Source organism: Podarcis erhardii (genome assembly GCF_964252035.2).
Source record: "Podarcis erhardii genome assembly, chromosome: 8".
Lineage (NCBI taxonomy): Eukaryota > Metazoa > Chordata > Lepidosauria > Squamata > Lacertidae > Podarcis > Podarcis erhardii.
In genome coordinates this window covers 46,399,143-46,418,636 of record NC_138499.1, presented here as the reverse complement: position 1 = coordinate 46,418,636, position 19,494 = coordinate 46,399,143, and the positions used below count along the sequence as shown (strand labels likewise).

The following is a 19,494-nucleotide window of genomic DNA, read 5'->3' as shown; positions in this document are numbered from 1 at the left end:
AGAGGGGGAAAGGATGGAAAACCTCCATCCCCAATCCAATTTGTTTACTTTGTTTTCTTACCACCCCTTTAAATACTTCCACTTGCCACTTCACTTCTCCCAGAGGGAAGGCCATTGCTATGTGCCAAACCATTGCAGCCTAATGTTTTCATGTTGTCATCCTGTATTTTTTCAGACTTGATGATCCTCCCTAATCAAATTATCCACCTGGTGCAGAAAAACTTTTCAGGCAACTGTCCTTTTATTGAAAAGCTTCCTTCTTGTCTTGCTTCTTGTTTGGTTACAGATAGGTAGCTGTGTTGGTCTGCCATAGTCAAAACAAAACAAATTCCTTCCAGTAGCACCTTAAAGACCAACTAAGTCAGTTCTTGGTATGAGCTTTCGTGTGCATGCACACTTCTTCAGATACACACTTGTTTGGTGTGCATGGAAGTTTAGTCAATTGCCCTTTAATTAGTGCACTACTATTTCTTGTGCCTGGAAGTAACGTGCGTAAAAATTGGTGGATTTTGGCCATGGGCAAGGGTGTTGTTAGATAATATAACACTTTGTCAGGTGCCATTTAGAGCCATCATTTTAATTCTGCTTTTAGATGATTGTTGAAAAGCACTACCTCGGCTAGATCTTCCAACTTCCTAGATCTTTAACTATTATTTTTTTTAAAATAATTTTTATTAACTGACCAATCAAATCAAATCACATCAAATCACATCACATAAATTCCGAATTACAAAGACGAATTTTAATTTTTTTGTTGGGGGGGACCCATATTTCAAGTTCCGAAGGGGATTCCAATCATCTTCTTGCTTCTGCGTTAATATCCACAAATCTGTCCAAATAATGTTCATAATTCTATCCAGTCCCATCTTGCTGTTCCCACTTCTCATCTTATTCATATATTTTTCTTTTTTCCTTATGATCTCTTCTTATAATCTCCTTGAGCAGGTAAACACCAGTTACAATCCTTTGTGAATTTTTCCGTTCGTCCAATCACCATATCGAGATGGATTCCATATATCATCACTTCCATAAATAAAAGCACTCTTTCCATCATTAATCTTAGCAAATCTGTTGCCTTCTTTAGTCCCTCTGAGGAGGCTTGCCCACAATATGAAAACAGATCCATTCCTCCTCCCAGACATAAGTCTTTCGACAGAACTTGCCAAAATGGTGACGCTATTTTTTACTGTGTCATCCCAAAGCTCTTATACTTTCCACAATCTTCTTAAAACATGCTTTTGATTAGAAAATTATCTCCACACAGTCTTAAATCATCAGCTTAGGTCATTTAAACGGCATTTCAGACTTGTGTTGGGGGGGATTCTTGGTTAATCACGTAGAGAAAAAAAGAGGAAAGTTTCCCCCCCCCCATCCAGTCCCGTTGCCGACATACCGAGCCTTGGTTTGTCTTCTCATGATATATTCCTGTTTATCCGACCCGTCTTTTTTCTCAGAGATCTCTTCAATTAGCAGTCTTTACTCCCCCTTCTTCCTTGAAATATGTGCATTAGCTTCCTCCTGATTGTTTCTTTTGAAGTTGCTGCAGCTAGAGGCGCGAATCAGAGACAGCGTCCAGGAGCGCCAAAGTCCACACAAGGGCTTTCTGCCTAGTGCCCCCACCCCCTCAAATTCGGGGGTGGTATAGGGCACAGCAGGCAAGGACAGTCCCCCCCCCACTCGCTTGGGGGGGCCGGGAGGCTGTTTACTCCCATCACAGCCTCTTAATTACCTTGTGTGGGTCAGAGAGATGTTATTGTCAGCCATCTTCCAATGCGCCTCTAGTGGCCCCCCCCCCAGATCTTTAACTATTAGTAGTCAAGTTCAAACTGTCGCATTGATCATTACATCTTTTTGTTTTCTTCTCTTTCAGGGCCAGTTTTGTGACTATTGCGATGCCGCTGATCCCAACAAAGCTCACTCAGCAACCAATGCTATAGACGGGACAGAGCGCTGGTGGCAAAGTCCTTCTCTCTCCTTAGGTTTAAAGTATGATGTGGTCAACATTACTTTAGATCTAGGACAGGCAAGTACAGGTGTTGTTTTCCATGTTGTTGACTTTGACATTTTCCTTTGTCTGTTGTCTGTGCATGGCCCAAAGTATGATGGGAGCTGTTTAGCATTCAAAGAGCTAACCGCCAGTCTCTTTTGGCTCCCACTTCTCAGGATAAAACCCATTTTTATATAATGAGATGTGCATGCCTTTAAGATTCCAGATTGAGTAACTCTGAATTATTTCTGGATGCTGAGCTCAACAAGAATTCCATCAACAACTTTCCCCTACTACTGGCCATTGGAGATTCTACTCTATAATCAAGGAGCTCTGGGTCACAGTGTCTGACCTCAGTTATCAGTCCTTGATATGAGGTTATCAATTAGTGATGTCCATGACATTAATAAAACTGTTATGCTAGTTAAACATATTCAAAATAGCACTTGTATTGAGATTATGAAACTTTATTGATGAATCAGGTGACTAATCTCTTTAAAAGGGGGCTGCTAGTTGACTAAAAATCTTTAACCATAGGTACTACATCCTCATTATTTACTAAATTATGTTTTAGGCCAAGTAAATCATAGAATTGTAGTCTAATCCCCTGCAATGCAGGAAATCCTGCCCACAACCACCAGCCTTATGCTTAAGAGCCAGACCCACTGACCCACTGTGCCTCAGGAGGGCTTTATGTAATTGAACAGTGTGGTTACTCTGTTCTAAATTACCAATGAAATGGATACAGACAGAAAATTAGTTGCTGCTACTTTGTTGTTCCATCAGTAGATGATATTGTTTAATAATTCAACTGCTGAAGACTTCACTACATCAGAATGATTTACTGTGGGGATTTCCTGCAGCTTCAGAAACTCCAGGGTGCATGCAGGCTCCCACTACCCACAAGGCTGCTTTGTTCAAATGAGGTAGTGGCAGCTCTGTGCAGGCATGGAGAAGTAAGACACCTCTGCTTCTTCCCCTTCTGGGAGAAGTAGCATCCCAGCTTGTCCATAGAGTTACCTATCTTTCACCTGAGAGAGAAGACCCTCCTCGCATGCTCCTTCTAGGAAGGTGTAGAGAAACATCACTGGTCCCCAGTGTGGTATCTTTGTGATATTAGCAGCCGTTAAATAAATTACCATACTCATTTTTCAGACCTAACTTCATATTAAGGAAAGAGGTAAAATTCTGTGGCGTTAAACGGATCCAAAAGCAGAGAGTTGAGAATGACTGTAAGCATATGGGAATGGGCAACAACCAATTCAGCTGCTATCAAGAAACATAACTGAGTTCTTGAGAAACTGGTTGTTGATGCACACAGCTCAAGCAGTGCCTTCTTAGCTCCTTCCTTCCTAGACTGTGGAAACAAACCATAGAGTGAATGGCTTAGCATTAAGTGAGAACCAGAGCTTGTGATTTGTTTTCTCAAACAAACCATGAATAGGAAGGCAAAAACGAACCTTGGCTTCCAATTGTGGTTTCTTTGGAGAGAAAGAAGTGTACGTTCACAGGTAATGCTCAGCTGGCTACATTCTGGTTTATTTCCCTAATCTAGGAAGCAAAGCAGGGAGTGATTGAACTGTCTGTGTGGCAGCTCACAGCTCTCCCACAGTTTAATTTCTCTAACCATGGGTTGTGGCCAGTGTTATGTGTGATTGAAGCCAGTGAACAAATGTCATGAGCTGGCTGTGGATGACAGTTCTTGGGGTGAAGTGTCTTTCACTATCAATCTGATTTAGGACCAGTAGTTTTTGTTGTCTGCTGTACAAGCCCATGAGTCTTTGCTTAGGTCAGTGTTTCCCAACCTTGGGCCTCCAGATGTTTTTGGCCTACAACTCCCATCATCCCTAGCTAGCAAGACCAGTGGTCAGGGATGATGGGAATTGTAGTTCAAAAACAGCTGGAGGCCCAAGGTTGGGAAACACTGGCTTAGGTATCTGTAAACAGGCCAAGCAACAACAATTGGTATGCATAGTAACAAGTGTGCTTAACAATATACTTTGGAAGCTTTGTAAACTAGTGTATTCCCAATACACAGAAATTCTATAGAAATATTGACAGCCAAGGAAGCATTTCCTGTCTTTCAGTGTACTTTCACTATAAGAAAGCAAATACCAAAGATGTTGTTTCACACTGCTTCTCACCCATTAAAAAGAGCTAAAATCTTAAACTGATTAGGGAAGTAGGAAGGAAGTCACTGAGAGCGAATAGGAGAAACATGTCATTCAAAAAGTGTTTGATTTTGTTTGCAGTTGCTTTCCTCTCATTGTGCATATTAAATGACTGATTTATAACAGAGCTAATGAATACCAGCAATGCAATCACAATGTTTCCCCCTTAGCATGGGGGGAAGTGAAAAAAGGCACAGCTAAGTTCAGTAATCTGGATAAACTCCAAACCCAGCATGGACTCAAACAGCACAGCAGGGGCAGTTTGAGCAACAGTAGCAACAGCTAAGAAAGAAATTTGGACTTTAATATCTAGTCCTCTATTATCCCTCTTGCTGTTGCTTTGGGACATGGGTAGCCAATGTGGTCTCTCTAGATGTTGTTGGACTGCAAATCCCATCACCCCTGACCAGTGCTTTTTTTCTAGACAAAAAAGATGGCGGAATGCACCTCCCTCAGAAGACCCACCCCAGAACCCTAGGAGGATCTCTTTGGGCTGGGGGTGGGGTGTCTCCTCACGTGCCAAAGTATTGTTGAGGTTGCTCAGCTGAGAGGCAGAGAGGCTTCTTGAATGGTTTCTTTAAATGTAAAGGTTCATCATTGTTCCACCTAATGTGTATGTCTTTAAGGGGCCAGAGCAAGGGCCAGAGCAAGATAACGAGACCCAGCTTTACAGCTGTGAAACATAGCAGGTGCTGCTGAGTTGCATTGATTAAAGGTGTGTCAGCATTTGCATGTAGTATATAAGGAGCAGCACCTAGCTCTCCCATTACCCTGGGGGTTGGGTTGGTGGTTGGGTCTGGTTTGTTGTTAATGTATTTAGTGTATAAGGAGTTTTTGTTTTTGTAATTAAAACCTTGTTTAAGTTATTTTTTGAGTCCTTTTCTTTTTAATGCATGGTCTCCCCAGCAAGCTCTCTGCAGCGCTACCATACTGCAAATAGCCAACATCTTTGGTTATGGGCCCAGCTACTGAGTGGATGACTGCATATTTTTGGATTCTGAGAAAGGTTTGAAAACTCCTTCTCCTGTTAGTGTAGTTTTTGTGGGTCTGGAAGATTTCCAGAATGGTTGACCGGGTTCCTGAAGCTGAGAAGGCTCTGGTCTTCCCACAGCTAACAGATGAGAACTATAGTTTATGGTCTTTTCGGGTGGAGGCGCTTTTGACCTCTAGGGAAGTATGGACCTATGTAACTGAAGACCCTCCTGACCCTGTAACTAATGCTTGGTCGAAAGGAGATGCAAAAGCCAGGGCGATAATTAATTTGGCAGTCAGCGACCAGCAACTAGTCTATATAAGGAATAAGAAAACTGCCAAAGAAATGTGGGACAGTCTTGCAGCAGTGCATGTTAGAAAAGAGTCAGCGTCTGCATTGATGTTTTTCAAGCAGTTGTACCAGACGAAGTTGCAGCCTGGTGGTGATTTGGCAGCACACTTGAGACGTCTGGAGGCAATACGCGGCGAATTAATTCGAAGGGACATGGACATACCTGATATTCAGTATGTTTTTATCATTCTTTGTTCCCTTAATGAGGACTTTGATGGTATAGCTAGCCAGATATCTGCCGTTCCACCAGCACAATTAACTGTGGAAGGGGTAACGGCAAGATTAATGGGCGAGTTGGATAGAAGGGAGGCTTGTGCCATAAGCACTCCTATTTCCAGAAGTAATGAGGAACGCCATATGCAAACTTGTGGTGATGCGACTGCATTTAAAGCTGCAAAGCGTTGTTGGTTCTGCAATAAGCAAGGACATTTTGCAAAGGACTGCAGAGCCAAAAGAAAGCAAAGTACCCCCAAGCCTGTTTCTGCTCGTCAGTCACGGTTGTCATCTCAGCAGCCAACATCGCACCGTAAAGACAGAAATGAGCTGCGAGCTTTTCATGCTCGGACAACAGATCGTAAAAGAATTAAAGATGCCAAGTGGAAGTCTTTTATTATCAACTCAGGAGCATCTCAGCACGTTTGCAATGATCGAAGCTTGTTTATTTCTTTCGAAGAGGAAATTGGTAATGTACATTTAGCCAATTCACAAGTCTTGCAGTCGCTTGGCAGGGGTACTGTTAAACTTGACTCTTTAAACATAATAGCGAACTGCATTTACTGCCCGTCAGTGGACAATTTATTGTCAGTAAGGTGTTTTGCTCATCAAGGCATAACTGTACGTTTCTTAAAGTCAATGTGTGAGTTTTTCGATGGGAACAAACATCTATTGTATGCCCGGGAATCTGATGGTTTATATAGACTGTATTTTCGCACCTACTCCCAATTGCCTATAAACTGCAGAGCAGCACAGTCAAGCCAGGGGTTGAGGAATGTAAGGCCACATTCTGGGTGTGTCCATGAGGCGCACAGAATTCTGGGACACCTGAATTTTGCTGATGTAATTAAGACAAAGAATATTGTTAATGGCCTCAACTTAAAACCATGTAAATTCTTTATGCAATGTTTTTTTTTTTTTAAATAAATATTTATTAAGGTTTTTAAATATAAATGCACACATAATAAACAATCTTATTTCTGTCATAACAATTTCATCACTTCTTTGGACTCCCTCACGTCTCCCACTCCCATTTGCATCGTTAAAATTTTTTCCACACAAATTATCAACTTGTTTTCAATCTCATGTCCATTCATTCAAATATAATCTAGCACTTCTTCCAAAAAATTTTATATTTTCTTTAGTCTCACTTATCATCAAATTTAAATCTAATTTAGTGGTGAGCAGTTTTTTATAATCCAGCATCCTTCTTAAGATTCAACCAAATTACAATGTTTTTGTAAATACATTTTGAATTTCTCCCAGTCTTCCTCCATCTTCTCTTCTCCCAGATCACGGATTCTGCCGGTCATCTCGGCCAGTTGCATATAGTCCATCAGCTGCATCTGCCACTCTTCCAGTGTGGGTAGATCTTGAGTTTTCCAATTTTTTGCGATAAGAATCCTTGCTGCCGTTGTTGCATACATGAAAAATGTTCGATCCTTCTTTAACACCTTCTGGCCGACAATACCCAGGAGGAAGGCCTCTGGTTTCTTTGTGAAGGTATACTTAAATACCTTTTTCAGTTCATTATATATCATTTCCCAGAAGACCTTCACCTTAGGGCATGTCCACCAGAGGTGAAAGAATGTTCCTTCATTTTCTTTACATTTCCAACATTTATTATCAGACGAATGGTATATTTTAGCAAGTTTAACTGGGGTCATGTACCATCTATATATCATTTTCATAACATTTTCCTTCAGAGCATTACATGCGGTGAAGTTCAGCCCAGTGGTCCACAACCTTTCCCAGTCCTCAAACATAATGTTATGCCCAATGTCCTGTGCCCATTTTATCATAGCCGATTTAACCATTTCGTCTTGTGTATTCCATTTTAACAGCAAGTTATACATTCTAGATAGTACCTTAGTCTTTGGTTCTAACAATTCAGTTTCTAACTTCGATTTCTCCACCTGGAACCCTAACTTTTTATCATTTTTAAAAACTTCTTTAATCTGAGCATAATGTAACCAGTCTCGCACCTTATCCTTCATTTTCTCCAAACTCTGCAATTTCCAATTGTCTCCATCTTTTTCTAATATTTCCCAATATTTTGGCCATTTGGCCTCCATATTGGGTCTTTTTAGGGCCTTAGCCTCCAGAGGTGAGAGCCACCTTGGAGTTTTATTTTCCAGTAAGTCTTTATATTTTGTCCAGACATTAAACACTGCTTTCCTGACAATATGGTTCTTAAAGGCCTTATTGATCTTAACTTTATCATACCATAAATATGCATGCCAACCAAAAGCATTGTTAAAACCTTCCAGGTCCAGTACGTCAGTGTCTTCGAGAAGTAGCCAGTCTTTTAGCCAGCAAAAAGCTGCGGCTTCATAGTACAACTTTAAGTCTGGCAGGGCAAAGCCCCCTCTTTCTTTCGCATCTGTTAATATCTTAAACTTAATTCTGGGCTTTTTGCCCTGCCAGACAAATTTGGATATATCTTTCTGCCACTTCCGGAAGCACTCCGTTTTGTCCACAATCTGCAATGTTTGAAACAAAAACAACATTTTTGGCAATACATTCATCTTAATAGCAGCAATTCGGCCTAACAAAGAAAGCTTCAATTTTGTCCAACTATCCAAGTCTCTCTTAATTTCAGACCAGCATTTTTCATAGTTATCCTTGAATAGACTCAGGTTTTTTGCTGTTATGTTTACCCCTAGGTACTTTACCTTTTTAACCATAGTTAATTCTGTTTCTCTCTGAAACCGTTCTGACTCTATGTCTGTCAAATTTTTTCCCAGCACTTTAGTTTTCTGTTTGTTTAATTTAAATCCCGCCACCCGACCAAAGTCCTGTATCAATTGTAATACTCTTTTCGTACTAGATTCTGGCTCCTGCAGGGTCAAAACTAGGTCATCTGCAAAAGCTTTAAGTTTATATTGTTTCGCTCCGACCTGAATCCCTTCCACCAACCGGTCCCCTCTGATCATGTTCAAGAGCACCTCCAGAACCGAGATAAATAACAGAGGGGAAATCGGGCAGCCTTGTCGTGTTCCTTTTCCAATTTTGAACTCTTCTGTAACCACATTATTAACTATCAGTTTGGCCTTTTGTTCTGAATATATAGCATCAATCCCATTCTCAAACCCCCGTCCCACTCCCATTTCTTTCAAATTTCCCTTCATAAATTTCCAAGAAATATTATCGAAGGCCTTCTCCGCATCTATAAAAATTAACACAGCTTTTGTATTTATGTCTGTTTGCAGAAGTTCCAAAATGTCAATAATGTTCCTAGTATTAGCAAACATATGTCTACCTGGGAGAAAGCCTGCCTGGTCTTTATGGATTACTTCATTAAGAACTCTTTTAAGTCTACTTGCCAAAATGTCTGCAAATATTTTGTAATCCACATTCAGAAGGGAAATGGGACGATAGTTTTTGAGTTGTGTCTTTTCAGCTTCAGATTTTGGTATCAATGTGATAAAAGCATCCTTCCACGATTCCGGCGCCTTCTTCCCTTCCATAATTTCATTACAGACCTCCATCATTGGTTGGATCAGATAATCTTTTAATGTCTTATAATACTTGGAGGTCAAGCCATCTGGCCCTGGAGATTTGCCCAGTTGCATGTTCTGAATGGCTTGTTCAATCTCTTGTTGTGTTATTTTGTTGTTCAGGATTAATCTGTTTTCTTGTGACAACTTTGTTAGTCCATTTCTTTCCAAAAATTGTTTAATCTCAACCTCATCTTGCGGCCCTTGAGTGTATAATTTTTTGAAGTATCTCTGGAAGCACTTTCTAATTTCCATGGGGTTCTGAATGTTTCTTCCTTCAATTTCTAGGTTTATAACTGTATTTAATTTCTGTCTCTTCTTCAACTGCCAAGCAAGCAGTTTCCCACATTTATTCGCCGATTCAAAAGTTTTTTGTTTCATTAATTTAATCTTCCATTCTATTTCTTGGTTTATCAATTTAGAATATTGTGCTTGGTATAATTTGATTTCTCTCAGAATCGGCTGTGACTTCGGGTTTGATCTTAATTTCTTCTCCAATTCTTTAATTTTCTGCAAGATCTTATCTTTCCTTTCATTTTGTATCCTTTTCTTTACGGCGTTCTGTTGTATCAAGAACCCCCTCATCACAGCTTTGCTTGCGTCCCAGATAGTTCTTTTTTCCACCGTAGTGTTCATATTTATTTCGAAATAATCCTTCAGAGTTTTTTGGGCCTTCTTAATAATCTCCTGATCTCTAAACAAGCTATCGTTCATCTTCCATCTAAAGGAGCCGGTTGGCAAAAGTGTCATATCCATCTTCAGCGCATTATGGTCGGAGCAGGTCTTTGGGCAGATTTCCACTTTTCTGACCTTGGGTGCCAGACCTCTAGTTATCCATATTTGGTCGATTCTTGTCCAAGTCAGTTGGGCTTCAGAGAAGAATGTTCCCTCTCTTCCCAGGGGGTTCTTAGTTCTCCAAATGTCAATCCAGTCCATATTGTCAGTCATTTCAAAAAAGGTCTTTGGTAGTCTGCCGTCTTTTGTAACATTTTGATTTTGTGACTTATCCATGTTTGTCGATACGACCCCGTTCATATCTCCCAACATAATGATGTTGTTGTAGTCCAGATAGTCCAGCATAATCTCATGCAACTTCTTGTAAAATTCCGATTTCCCGTCATTTGGTGCATAAATTCCTAATATCAGAATCTTTTCTCCTTGATGTTGTATCTCAATTGCTAATATTCTTCCATGTTCATCTTTGAATAAGAATTTAGGTGACAGGCTCTCTTTTGCATATATCACCACTCCTCGCTTCTTTACTCTGTCCGAAGATATAAATTCTTGGCCAAGTCTTTTATTTATTAGCACCTTTCTATGGAGCCTAGTCACATGTGTTTCTTGTAAGCAGATAATGTCCAATTGTTCTTTTCTTAATATATGAAAAATTTTCCTCCTTTTTTCTGGGATGTTACAGCCATTTATGTTCCAACTCAAAAGTTGCACAGACATCCTGAATAAATCTGGTTATTTTTCAAGGGGTGGTACCTTATTCAAAGAATCTTCAGGGTCCAAGGGTGCAGGTACCTCTGGTGTTTCAGGCCCTGGAAGTTGGTCAATTCCTTTGTGAAGGTCCTCTCCGTGTACGTTCAGAAATTTATCTCTATCTTCCAGTGTTCTGATTCTTTATGCAATGTTTATCCTGTTGCAAGAATAAGATTAAGGTTGCACGCAAGGGTAGGTGCTCAGATAGGAAAGTAACTGAGCCATTTGAACGTGTACATTGTGATTTAGTTGGGCCACTCCCACCATCATTAGGAGGTTCTAAGTACTGGCTTACCCTGATAGACCAGTATAGTAGATACTGTTGGACTTATGCAATAGCTGAAAAGTCACAAGCATTTGAGAAGTACAAAGTTTTTTGCAACTGGGTAAAAACGCACTTTAACAAACCAATTAAGAACCTGTTTTCTGACCGGGGCGGGGAATTTGTTTCTGAGGATTTTGAGAAATTCCTGGAAGCGCAGGGGACTACTCATGAGTTATCTTGCCCCTGAAGTCCCTGGCAAAATGGGCTTGTTGAAGTTGTGCAGCGTGACCTGCAGGCAGGGGTTAAAACGTATCTGCACGATGCTAATCTGCCCAAAGACTTTTGGGCTGAAGCGCTTAATGCGTTTTGTTATGTCAGAAATCGCAGTTATCATTCTGGTTTAGATGTCACCCCCTATGAGAAGCTGTTTAAAAAACGCCCTAATCTGAAATACCTACGCATTTGGGGTTCAGATGTAATTATGCATTATCCCGCTAAGCAGAAATTGGGTGAGCGTAGTGTTCAGGGAAAATTCATGGGATACCAGCAGGGGGCGTACAGAATTTACATACCAGCAACTGGCAAATTTCATATTACCAGAAGCATGATACAAACTGTAAATTGGAATGGAGTTCCTGTTTTCCAAGATACTGATGGTATAGATAGTACTGAGGAAGAAGCAGAAGCAGCAGCAGGAAATGGTGCTTCTGAATTAATGGAAAAAGACAAAAAGCCTGTTGAATCTGATAATTTGTTTGATGATTTAAAGTCACAGGCACCCGAGGGGAGGTTAGATTCTCTTGATTTTTCTGACCGTGAGCTTAGCCTACAGGCAACTCTTCAATCTGACAGTGATGATTTACAACCTGAAACTAGTAATTTACTTAGTCCCATTAAGTCTGAGGAGTCTGACTCTCCTTCTGGACTAAGACGTTCAGATAGAAAGAGGCAGAAGCCACAACGATTTGCAGATGAACATTTTAATATTGTGTATGCCAATAAGGTGGTTTTTGAGCCAAAAAGCTACAGTGACATTCAGAATTTACTTAAGCACCAAGCTGCAAACTGGTATAAAGCTATGAACTCTGAGATAGCTTCTTTAAAAGAGCATAACACTTGGTCTCTTGTACCACAAACCCCAGATATGAGACTTATTGATTCAAAATGGGTTTATAGAGTTAAAATGAATGACACAAATGAAGTTGTAAGGTACAAAGCAAGATTAGTTGCTAGGGGTTTTCAACAAATTCCAGGCGAAGATTATGATTTGTGTTATTCACCAAGTGTAAAATATGAAACAGTTAAGCTTTTGTTAAAAGATGCATCACAACGTGGACATTCTGTTTATCACCTAGATATAAAAACTGCATATTTGTTTGCAGATTTAAAAGAACAAATTTTTATGCGTGTTCCTGAAGGCATAGACGCTGCTGAAGGTTTGGTATGCAAATTAAATAAATCCTTTTATGGTCTGTACCAAAGTGGAAGGAATTGGCACCAAACTTTAGCAAAAGAATTGCTGGATATTGGTTTTTCACAAGGAAAGGCAGACAATTGTGTGTTTATAAAGGAAAGGGCAAACTCTGTAACAAAAATATGTGTGTATGTAGATGACGTGTTAATTTCTACAAAAACTAAACAGGAATATGAACAGGTAGTATCACAGTTACAGAAGAAATTTGATGTGGTCGAATTAGGCATAGCTAAAAATTACTTATCCATGCAAATTGAGAAAGGCAAAAATGGATCTTTTCTGGTTCATCAAACTGCAAAAATTGATGATCTTGTTGAAATGCTACATTTAGAAAATGCAAATGGGAAGGAAACGCCTATGGTGTGTGGTTTCACCTTTACAGGTGAAGATAAGCCATTCCCTAACAAAACTTTGTATCGTTCTGGTATAGGCAAGCTAAATTTCATTCAAAGAATCTCAAGACCAGATATAACTTATGCTTTTCACTTTCTGGCAAAATTTGTGGAAAAGCCTACTACACAATGTTTCTCTGCTCTTAAGAGAGTAGTAATGTACCTTAAACATACCAAACATTATAGGTTGCAGTTTACATCAAGTATTGACAAAGGTTTTGAAATTTTCTGCGATGCATCTCATGCAGTGGAACAAAATAATTGCAGGGGTGTGTCTGGTATGGTGTTTTGTTATAATGGTTGTCCGTTTGAATGGAAGTCCCAGACACAAACCATTATTTGTCTCTCCACAACCGAGAGTGAATTATGTGCATGCGTTCAGGCCACTCGTGATGTAGAATGGTATCTGCAAGTATTTGCAGACCTGCAGATGCAGGTAACACTACCAGTAAAAGTTTACCTTGATTCCCAGAGTGGACTCGCTATCCTATGTTCAGAAACCAATACGCAGCGCACTAGAGTCTTAAGATTACGTTTGCAGTTTGTAAAGAAATTAATTGCTGACGAAATGATTGTATTTGAATATGTCCCAGGTGATAATCAAATTGCGGACATTTTTACAAAAGCACTTCCGAAGGTTACACATGAAAAACATGTACAAAGTATGCTTTATGTTTTTGTTCCACAATGATGAACCGCAGGGGAAATGTTGAATGGTTTCTTTAAATGTAAAGTTTCATCATTGTTCCACCTAATGTGTATGTCTTTAAGGGGCCAGAGCAAGGGCCAGAGCAAGATAACGAGACCCAGCTTTACAGCTGTGAAACATAGCAGGTGCTGCTGAGTTGCATTGATTAAAGGTGTGTCAGCATTTGCATGTAGTATATAAGGAGCAGCACCTAGCTCTCCCATTACCCTGGGGGTTGGGTTGGTGGTTGGGTCTGGTTTGTTGTTAATGTATTTAGTGTATAAGGAGTTTTTGTTTTTGTAATTAAAACCTTGTTTAAGTTATTTTTTGAGTCCTTTTCTTTTTAATGCATGGTCTCCCCAGCAAGCTCTCTGCAGCGCTACCATACTGCAAATAGCCAACAAGCTGGACACTTTAATTGTTGGAATTGGGGGTGGGGTTTGAAAGGCCAGCTGGCTCTGTCCCAGCTGGAGCGTCTCCCTTCAGCCTTGCCGCTGTGGAGATCCCTCGACCTCTGCTCCAACATGATCAGTGACTCAAGCTTGCAGACTTGAGCACACTTTACTCAGCAGTGTAAACTGCACAACAGAAGAGGCTTGAGGCTGTAGACACATACTAAACTACACGTTTATTACACATAAATCAGGACAAAGAAAACATGTCATCTCTCCTTGCCGTCTTCTCGGAGAGAGACTAAAAACAAAAGCAATACAGAGCAGACGTTCCGCTCACGCCAGCAAACTCTGCTGGAATGTAAACAGACATGTGACACACAACAATCCCATGTCTGCAACAAAAGGTGGAATGGAATCCCAACATTAATGAGCTCCCATCCTCCACTTCTCTGGCTTGTGCTTTCCATCAGCTGTTAGCTAGGAGACTAAAGCGCCTCAGCAAAGCCCTGCTGCACCTCTGGCTTATGAAGAGACCCTCTCTAGACCCATACAGTACGTTCCCTTAGGGCTCTGAGGAGGGTCTTCTCGTGAGCTGGGGCTTTGTTGAGGCTTGTCAGTTCAGGTCTACTCCTGGCGCCCAGCTGAGAGATGCTGGAATGCCTTTCTGGTGTTCTGGCTGAAAAAAAGCCCTCCCCCCGACCAGTGGCCTTACTCACTGGGGCTGATGGAAGATGGAGTCCAGCAACATCTAAAGCATGGGTAGGCAAACTAAGGCCCGGAGGCCAGATCCGGCCCAATCGCCTTCTAAATCTGGCCTGCAGACGGTCCAGGAATCAGCGTGTTTTTACATGAGTAAAATGTGTCCTTTTATTTAAAAAGCATCTCTGGCTTATTTGTGGGGCATAGGAATTCGTTCATTTCTCTCCCCCCAAATATATAGTCCAGCCCCCCCACAAGGTCTGAGGGACAGTGGACCAGCCCCCTGCTGAAAAAGTTTGCTGACCCCTGATCTAAGGGCACCACATTGTCTCCTCTGAGGAAAGTGTACATGTTGTTGACTTTGTTGTCCTGTATTTCTCTGAATTCCTATGGTTAATTATTGGATCACTTAGTTAGATTAACTATTGAAATATTGCTGTCTATTTATTAGCTGAATTGCCATTATGAAATTGGTATGATTCTGAACCGCATGATTCAGAATATTTGTTTTATTGTGTTCAGATATGTGTTTTATTGTGTTCAGATATTTGTTTTATTGTGTTTATACTGATTGTAATTTTGAAAACTTTGCTTTGGTTCTGTTGTAATTTTTTGTCAGATGCTTTAGACTTATGTTCAGAAGGAAAAGCAGAGGTCTTGAACCTCAGGCCTTGAGACTTAATGTGGCCCTCCAGGCTCCTCTGTCTGGTTCTCAGAACCCACACCCCAGGCCACACCCCCTCCCCAGACCACACCCCTCCCCAGCCCTGTGTTAAACCCTCCTTGAGTGTTTTACTCTGGCTGGAATGAGTCCCTGAACTCTGAAAATGCTTATTGCTTGCCTGCATGGAGGACAGAGGGTGTGTGTTGAAACTAGACTATTATACAAAGGTAAAATTTGCATTCATTGCCCCACCCACTTATGCCTCTGGCCCCATGTGGTTCTTGGAAGGTTGCCCAGAAGTGACTGCAGCCCTCAGGCTGAAAAAGGTTCCCACCCTTGCCCTAGATAACAGAACTGGGTACACATAGAAGTACATGTACAGATGTATGTACTCATATGCACTCACTCACTTACTTACTCACTCACTCATATAATATGGAAAGGGCAGTGTAGCACAGAAAACGTGGAGGAAATAAATACTTCGAAATATTTTAAAGGACCTGAGAAAGAAGTAGGTGAAATTAGCACTAGAGGCCGTTGATTTAAGTTGCAGTTAATTTTTGGAATATATCCCAATTATCAGAGCAATTAAGTAAAAGTATGTACTGCTAAGGGAGGTTGTGGGATCTGCTTCTGAGAAAATTTTTTTTATAAGCATCTTGGAGATCCTTCAGATATAGGCTATTTGTTCTGTGTCTTGTAGGTTAGATTAAATGTCCTGATGAGTCCCTTCCAGATATACAATTCTTATAACTTTGTATGTTTTAAAAGGTTATAGATTCTTATATCTCACACTGATGATAGCTTGAGAATACATTTTAAGAAAACAGTGTCATGTTCATATTGTATGGTGTACCATCTTTCACTGCCTTCTGGAATGCACGATTCTTCAGCAAATCATATCCCCAAACTTGCATTTCCCAAGCAGGTGGATACAGTGGTACCTCTGGTTAAGAACTTAATTTGTTCCCGAAATCTGTTCTTAACCTGAAACTGCTCTTAATCTGAGGTACCACTTTAGCTAATGGGGCCTCCCGCTGCCGCTGCACGATTTCTGTTCTCATCCTGAATCAAAGTTCTTAACCCGAGATACTATTTCTGGGTTAGCAGAGTCTGTAACCTGAAGCATCTGTAACCCGAAGCATCTGAAACCCGAGGTACCACTGTATTTGCAAGGGAGAAACAGATGGTGGGCTTTGTGTGTTTAACTTCCCATCCTTCCTTATTATCCTCTTTAAATGCCTCCAAAACTATTTTCCTCTTGCTGGTTTTATTTGAGATCTCAGGGCCACTTTGGGAAAAATGGCTTTAGGAGATAACTTTCAGGGAGAATCAGCTGATTTAGGAAAGGATTAAGCACACACCCCCCCCTGTTCCCCAGTCCTCTCCTGCAAACCACATACACACTCACACCCACCCACCCACCCACCCATCCCACTTAGCATTTTGAGGCAAACGTGGGATTTGATATGCCATCTTAGCTTCACAATGTTACAGTCCACCCTAAGAACATTGTTCTTAATGAATGAAATTGCTTCAGCGAAAACATTGCAGCTGCTTTCGTGGGTGATTCAGGTCTCTGCTTGTCTCCAGATCAAGGAAACGTTTTTTTCCTGACTTAGTTTTCCTTTTCTCAGATCTGTATCTTACGTGAACTGTATGAACCTGGGGCATCTTGAAAATGGCTACCTTACCTCCTTTACTGTCGCAATAGTATAAGCTGCATGTTGCTTATCACAGATCTATGGGTTTTTCCTAAACATTGAAATATGTGGGGTACATTCAATACCTTAGATAGATTCCTTTTTTGAACACCAGTTCATGTTAGCCTAGTATTCCATATGGACTAGCCAGGAGCTCACAAGTGGAACATGATCATTTTTAGGATAGTTCCTATTTTGCTTTTATTTCATTGCAAAGATAATGTAAGTGCTGCTTAGCAGACAGACATAGACATAGACATGCAAATGACCTTTAACTAAAAACCCTTAAGCAAATGGTACAATGCTTCAAAGACCATAATGAATCTGTTCAAGATCTATTGATAACATGGACTTTAACATTACTCATTGCTCGGCAAACCTCATAGGTTTCTTTTTTACATTAGTTCTGCTTTTATTTCATAGATAATGAGTATTCTTTGTAGTTGTGGTACTTTCCTCGCAACCACAACATATGGTTTATCAAACCACATACTGGTATTTGAAATTTTAACTGGTAGTGGTTGGTTGGTTGGTTGTGTCCCCCTCATGCAATGGATCAGTCACTTTCAAGCAGTGAATGTAAGAAGTATGATATGTGGAGATTTATGAGTAAATGTAGGGTTGGCTTATAACAGGGTTGCCATACGTCCGGAATTTTCCGGACATATATGGAATATTGTAGTCAGAAGCAGTGTATGGGCAGAAATTGGGAAAAATCAAAAACTTAATATTTTCTTTGCAATTTTGCCAAAAAAGCTCAACAACTTTGCCAAAAACTTTTATTTTATTTTCACTTTTAGACATATGGCAATGTTAGCTTATAAGTGGCTAAAAATGGTTAAAAGTAAATGAATCCATTTAGAAAATGTCCCCCACAGCCAGGAATATAGTATACTATAGTTTCCTCTTTTACTTAGCCATGATGAGACCCATGGCTGTGGACCTATGGTTACCAAGCAGTCAGCCACCCACCCAGCTGCTGACCAGAGCCAAATATATGTCTTTAGATCATATCCTAGGACCTTCTATATAGTTTGCCTTTTATTTGTGCCACTACCACTTTTTATGCCACTGAAAAACCTTTTAAAAGCATTCAGCTGGATATGGTAAATTGTGGCTGGGCTTGTGTGTATTGATTTCTGCTTGTTTATTTGCATTTCTATTTTTTAAAATAAAAAAATAAGATTTTATTTAAGCTTTTTTCATAATATGATAAGATTAAAGAAAATAGTCTAAATAGAAACAAACACCAAGAGAAAGAAAATAAAACGAGTCCTCTCTGAAAGGTAGCTCTTAACCCTTGTCTCACATAGAAAGCGGTGGACCATCCCAGCTCTCACCTGGGAGCTTTCCTTTATTTCACAAAAATCTTTTAAATATGAAATGGCCATGTGACAGGGCCCAGAATCTAAAAACTTCAAAGTGGCTTGATAGGTTAAACATGTGTGGTTTAAGATTAATTTGAACATTTCATTTTGAATAACTGCATACCAGATGTCAGCAGCTTTATTCTTTCCTGGAAGATTAATGCGTCAACTTCTTTTAATAGAAATTGCTGTATATACAACCAGGAAAGTCAAATGCTGTTAATCTGTTTGTCTTTATGTACTATACATAAGGACAATGCCTATTTGTTTAATATGACTGTTTCGTTATGGCTGATTTTCTAAATAAAGGGATCAAAACTATCATCATGTGTAGCACAATCTGAGCATGTTTATTCAGAAATAGCTTCAAGTGAATTAAGTGAGACTCACTACTAGTATGCTCAAGATATATTCTATATTTCAAGGCAAACAGGGAGACCGTCTAGCTTTTTAAAGGAGTTTTTAACAACTTGTAAGCACTGAAAGGTATATAAGAAAATTGCTGTGTTTGGACTTAAGATTGGCTTAATAAATAAGCCCATTCTAAACAAACCTCATATGCCAGCATCCACCCACTTTGCTTCTCCCTTCGCTCAGCCTAGCAAACAAGGCAGGAAGTCTGCACTTGGCCACATCCAAACCAAGGAACTCTGATTAATGGCAACAATAAACCATGATTTCATATAGGGTGAGGTGGGGCATATTGATGCAAGTGGCACATTGATACACCAACAATATTTCAATATCGAGAAACGTTATTTGTTTTGCGACATCACTAAAACGTGTCTATACGTGTGTGAGTACAACCGTTGTGACCACGCTGCCCACCAGTTAGCCGTTGGCATTTGACCAGAGTAGGTCTGGCCAACTAAAAAATTATGTGAAATGTAAGTGTTCCAAGGCTGTTTTACGTCATTTAGTTAAGATTTTAAAATACCAAAGGTAAGTTATTCCACTCAGTAATCAGGATTACACTTGATTTTTAAATTTTAGTTTCCTGATTTGGAAGCAATAGTTTACTATGGACTTCTTTGTTTGATCACCCACAGGGAATATTAAAAAAAGCTGCATGTAGGAGAATAAGACTTGTTCATAAATTAATTTATTAAACTGAAATATGATAGTCCAAATGTGGCCACTGCGTATGCTCCTTCTCCATTCTTTATG

The 19,494-nt window shown here is 40.1% G+C and overlaps 1 protein-coding gene across 1 annotated transcript in view; it reads left to right on the top strand.

The window, feature by feature from the left end:
- The window catches only part of LAMA3 (laminin subunit alpha 3), a 154,240-nt gene that overhangs the window by 4,967 nt on the left and 129,779 nt on the right, over positions 1 to 19,494 (top strand). Inside the window, exon 2 of the mRNA XM_081873595.1 lies at positions 1,871 to 2,023. Within this exon, the coding sequence (XP_081729721.1) occupies positions 1,871 to 2,023 (153 nt within the window). The remainder of the gene's footprint in view (positions 1 to 1,870; positions 2,024 to 19,494) is intronic.